Genomic DNA, 5,855 nt, shown 5'->3' with positions numbered 1-5,855 from the left:
GTGCCATCTCCGAAAGATGGTTTCGAAAGTTGTGCCATCTTCGAAAGATGGTTTCGAAAGATGGTCTCCCTCGAAAGTTGTGCCATCTTCACGCGGTGAACCCACACCCAAAACCCACCCCGATTCGGGACCCCGCGGTGATGGCGGCGGTGTTCCCGATCGGGGAAAGGCCTCACCGAAACCCCTTACCGAGTACGCCCCGGACACCCTAATATATATACATTTCTCACAGGAAGTGGTTTTTGTGGGCAAAAGTATACAGGATGTGACGCATGTATTTTAGGATGAAAGCATTATTGTAACTAGTTTATGCACGTTCTTATAATTGTAGAACACGCTAAAGCTTGTGTAGAGAATGAGTATGTTTTTGTCTTTTTTGTCTTTGACATATTTGGCTCCCTAGCGGCAGAAGCTATTCAATTCCTAACCAGGGTCCAACGGGTCATCCACAACAATTGTTCAGCCTCAGGGGGACGGGGTTTTGTCTTTGGTAGATTAGGGTTTGCAATTCAGAAAGGGGTGACGGCGCAACTTGTTGCCCGTCTACCTTCTGTCTTGATGTAACTTGACAAGTACGAATGAAATCGCTATTTATGACAAAAAAATATATTATATACATGATAATATTAATAATATAAATTTATTTTATATTAGGTTTTTTTGAATAATAGCTGTTTGGTAATTTTTGAATGGTTAAGCGTTGAATCAGTAAAATGTCTTAACTATTAAGAGTCAGTATAATGCTTAACCGCTCAGAGACAATGTCTGACCAATTTAGATTAGTGCTCTTAACTATTCAGACTCAATATAATGGTTAACCATTCAGAGGCAAATGTCTGGACCATTAAGACATCTGCTCACGAAACTAACAGTCTGAACTATTAAGTGTTGTGTATGTTTTTCATCCCTCGCATGGAGGTCTAGTAAATAATTCTGTTAAGTGGATGTAAAGTGAGTATTATAACCCTTTGTTTAAAAATCATAAATAAGATTTTGAACACATAAAAGACCTTTTATTGCCTTTTGGTTTTGTAAGTGATGGTTAATGGTTAATATAATCGTCTAAAACTTTTAAATCTTTTTATTGTATTAGATCGAGCTAAATAAAATTGAGCCACAATTGTAAATGATTAAGCTAAACAACAAAAGTTATACTAAGATCGAATGACAAATTACCAACAAGAATTATTTTTTTATAGAACGGTAACTCTCACACTCATTTAACTATTTCACAATTCACAATAAATACGATTTTGTAGACATAATTTTAATTGACCTATTTTCTTATAAGATAAATAAAATACATCTTGATCAACAAAATACATCTTTAATTGACTCATTTACGTACACACATTAATTAAAATTTCTAAATATAGTAGCAAATCTATTTTCATCCGAAATATTATTAAAAATTCTTTCAATTACCGAATATTTTAATTTTAATTTATTTTAACGGAAAAAAAATATTTTAATTGATTTGACTCTTATAACACGGAGTGTGTTTTTTCCTCTCTCTCTCTAAATGTTTCCCTATAAATATCCATACACCCGTGTCCATAACATAAATCCCGCAGCCGGTTACCTATACGTATAGAGAGAGAAACTCATCAGTTTTCTAGAGAAAGATAGAAGGGGCGACCTGAGAATATTATTTACAAGAACACAAAAAGTTATGGCTGGATTGAAGTCAAGTATGATGGTGATCATGATGATGATAGTGGTTGCATCCATGCATATGCAAAGCTCCATGGCTCAGACTAGACATGTAGTCGGAGACGCCTTGGGATGGACCATTCCGCCCAACGGTGCCGCCGCTTACACCACCTGGGCTTCGCAACAGACCTTCCGAGTCGGCGACACCCTTTGTAAGTTCGCACAATTTGTTTTATTTTAGAACGGCTAACTCAAACACTTACTAATTGTATATTCGGTGCATGTTTATAACCCACACCTTTCATAGGCTAGGAAACATTTTCATCACATCTTAATAGGCTAAAAGCGCTTTTATTAACTTTTTTTTTTAAATTTGCACAAATTATAACCAATATTATTGGCCACTTTAACTTTGATAAGGTGGATTTTGCTTCTTGTTTTGAAGATCAAATTTCAATTTCTAGGATGGGATGAATTAATATTAACTTGGTGTAATTTAGAACGCGGAATAAACTGACATTTCACTTAAAAAACGAATATTATTCGACTATCTCTTTAGTTAGGGGTTGTTTGTTTTAAGCTCTTAATGGACTCTGAATGGTTTAAAATTCTTATTGATTCAGCACATAATGGTTCAGACTATTGTTTTGTGAGCAGATGTCTGAATGACTCAGACTTTTGTCTCTGAAAGGTTAAATATTATAATGGGTCTGAATGGTTAAGACCTCTTATCTGAATTGGTCAGACATTTGTCTTTAAACGATTAAGTATTATACTGGTGCTTAATGGTTCAGGCCTTGTTTCAGCACTAAATGATTCGAACCTCTTGCTGGTTCAACATTTACTCATCTAAAAGTTGTCAAATAGCCTCTTAGGGGCTGTTTGGTAGCCTCTTAATCCATTCAGAGGCTGTCTCTTAATGAAATCATTTGTGGCCCTTATGTCTGAATAAATAAGAGGTAACCTTATGTCTGACTGGATAAGAGGTAACATCTGAATGGTAAACCATCACATGTCATATTCTTCTACATTATCTTTGTTAAACTTTTAAATGATTTCATTAAGAGGTAGCCTCTTAATGTCATTCAGATGCTACCAAACAGCCCCTAACTGGTTGATATTATATATTTTTTCATGATGATGGTTAGATTATTAGTTATTAAAATTATTTAGCTATTTTTATCTAAGATTTAAGATGCTAAAAAGAATTAAGAGAATATTTTAATTCCATTTTAATATAATTAACCATCAACTCGTAGATTTAAAATAAAGTTTGATAGTGCCATTAATAAAAGTGCCTTTAACTTTAGGATATAAGTTTTATAATTTGTAATTTATGACATAAAGGTATTGAATTCGATAAGCACGTGTCACATGCAAACAAACCTACTCAGTTGTTTGATTGAGAAAATTATGAATATTAATAATAGTGTTGCTTTTTCAATATCATGTGGTTTATTGATTTAATTTAATTGAATAGGGTGCTTAGTTTGACCATATAATTGTTGATGCTTAATTAAATAATTTTTTTTTTATCGATTATAGTTTTAATTTTTTAACGACAAACTAACATACTTTAAAACACTTTTATACAGTTTTCAACTTCACCACCGGTAACCATAACGTGGCGGAAGTATCACAAGCTGCGTACGGCCCATGCACCACCGCTAACCCCATCTCACTCACCACCAACGGCCCCGCCACCGTCACATTGACCACTGCCGGCACCCATTACTACATTTGCACCGTGGGTACACATTGCCAAATTGGACAAAAGTTGACGGTCACCGCCACCGCCCCTGCCGCCGCACCCACCACCCCTCCACCAGCCGCCGCACCCACCACCCCACCACCAGCAGCTTCACCAACCACCCCTCCGGCAGCTACCCCCACCCCCACCCCTACCCCAACCCCCACACCGGCACCGGTGAGCCCTCCGGCAAACACCCCCGCCCCCGCCCCAGCCACACCACCCACTTCCTCCGAGGCACCTACTCCAACTGGAGCAAGCCCGCCGTCACCTACCACATCCGGCCCATCGCCTTCCGGCACCACTCCATCTCCCACTGCTGACACGACACCTACTCCACCATCACCAAGCGCCGCCGGCCGATCTTTAACCGGTGTGGTTCCGGCAACTTTGTTGGGATTTGCTTTAGCTTTATTTTACTAAATTTATATTGTTAAATTTATTGTTATTCTTGATAATTAGTTTGGAGAGGTGTGTGTTATTTATTTCTGGATTTTTGTAATGTTTGTAAGCATGGATTTATTCTCTTCTTTTTCATATTCGTATCAATAGATTTCACTTTCTTTTATTGGCTTTTATGTTATATTCTCAAAAGAATAGAAGAGATTGATTCCAATTTTTTTTTTTAACGGCAAATTTGGATCACTGACGGACCACTGGAGTATCATCGTGCCACCAGCGGAACCACCCGATCATATCCATCTCCACTAGGCATAATGCCTGTACACCAATTTATAGGTTGCAACTAAAGTGGTATATTACAAATGGTCCATATTCAGTTTTTGATAAAAGTAGTATATTACAAATGGTCCATTACAAATGGTCCATTTCACTTTCTTTTATTGGCTTTTACCAATTAAAGTGGTATTATTATTCGTATAAATATATCATAGCTTTTATTAAAGTGGTCACAATTTATAGGTTGCAACTTTTTGTCAAAAATAAACAATTATAAAGTAGACTTTCCAAAAGCCAAAATGGCGATGAGGAAGGTGCGTATATTGGAAAGCTTCAATTATTTTAATATGTAGATGGTGCATTTGTCAATTCACCGGTTTGTGCGATCGAAAGCTTCTACTTCTAGAGTTTTTATTATTTATATATTACAAATGGTCCATATTCAGTTTTTGATACTCTAAAAGTATTCGAGTGATTGGATGTATTATTACTTTGCTTAATGTTTAATGTTAAAGTTTATGTGTGTGTATAAACTATAACTTAGAGAAGTTTTAAACGAATGTGTAATAGATGTGAGACATGAGATATACAGTAGAGGGTTATATCCGAGCTCCATGAGGTGATAACATTGTTGAAATGTTTAATGCTATATTTAAATGTATGTGTGACGAATGTGAGTCGTGAGATATAAAGTAGAGAGTTAAATCGGAACTCGATGGGATGATAACATTGTTGAAATGTTTCATGCTATATGAGTTATAGATTAATATAATATATAAAAAATAGGTAACATGAGGATCCGCAAGAATGTTTAAACAACACAAGCTAGTAAATTTAATAAGGGTGGAAAGGTGTGTAAGTCACGGTTCAACATTTTTCACACTCAATCCTATTGTGGCATCTCTTCTCCATTGCTTGCCCTCACCCCCCCCCCACCCCCCCCCCCCACCACGAGATCAAAGGGCCTGCGACGATGTTCTAGCTCTGGCCCTTGAACCTCCAGCTTCCCAATAAATGCAACAATAATTAATTTCAAATATTCCACCATCTTAGAATAATTCCTACAACCCGATTTTCATCTCATCTAGCTAGATAGAGGGGGTTGCAACGGTGTTCCTATGGAACACATAGAACTCGGATGGTAACCAGCAAACACCCCGCCTTCCACCCTAAGTCCCTAATTACACTATATCAATGAAATATTAGGTGACATGAGGATCATTAGATCATAACAATGTTTAAAAACAACTAGCTGGTAAGTTTAATATAATAAATTTATAAAAGAAGCTTCTACAGTCAATATATATTAAGATTTAACTATACAACTTTTTTTCAAATAGTTTATACAAATTGTGGTGGACATCGGAGTGACACCATTGATTTTTAGAAAAAAAAATATATTGAACTCATTTTCTTCAAAAACCTATATATACAGTTTTTACTAAATTAAAAAAAATATATATATAACCATTTTACTTAATAATTATTTTTATAGTTTAGTAACTAGGCCCATGATTTAAATTAATTAATATATATTACCCTATATATTAAATTTTGAAGTTAATGAACAGTAAAATGAAGAAATAGTATCGGGTACCGGTACCCGTTTTTATCAAATAGGGTGTATTTTCGGTACCGGTTCGGCACCGGTATTCACCGATTTTTACCCTTAAATACCGGTGTTGTACCGGTACCGAACCGTACCAGGTATATTCGGTACCGGTACATACTTTTGGTGATTTCGTTAACGGTATTTTCAGTACCGGTTGGTACC

General features: G+C 36.1%; 1 protein-coding gene across 1 annotated transcript; it reads left to right on the top strand.

Moving 5' to 3' along the window:
* Nucleotides 1-1,551: 1,551 nt before the first annotated feature.
* LOC110886722 (blue copper protein) lies at nucleotides 1,552-3,971 on the top strand. The gene is made up of 2 exons (XM_022134557.2): nucleotides 1,552-1,865; nucleotides 3,249-3,971. Exons 1-2 carry the CDS (start codon nucleotides 1,673-1,675, stop codon nucleotides 3,824-3,826), a joined length of 771 nt encoding a protein of 256 aa, XP_021990249.1. The 5' UTR covers nucleotides 1,552-1,672; the 3' UTR covers nucleotides 3,827-3,971.
* The last annotated feature ends 1,884 nt before the right edge of the window (nucleotides 3,972-5,855 follow it).

Source organism: Helianthus annuus, chromosome 10 (assembly GCF_002127325.2).
Source record: "Helianthus annuus cultivar XRQ/B chromosome 10, HanXRQr2.0-SUNRISE, whole genome shotgun sequence".
Lineage (NCBI taxonomy): Eukaryota > Viridiplantae > Streptophyta > Magnoliopsida > Asterales > Asteraceae > Helianthus > Helianthus annuus.
The sequence above is the reverse complement of the archived record's forward strand: the minus strand, read 5'-3'. Positions and strand labels throughout refer to the sequence as shown.

Bases quoted from the DNA above. Each gene is read 5' to 3' on its own strand.
- LOC110886722 (XM_022134557.2), top strand. From the start codon at position 1,673: ATGGCTGGATTGAAGTCAAGTATGATGGTGATCATGATGATGATAGTG. The intron at 1,866-3,248 runs GTAAGTTCGCAC...ACTTTTATACAG, and splicing joins CCGAGTCGGCGACACCCTTT to TTTTCAACTTCACCACCGGT.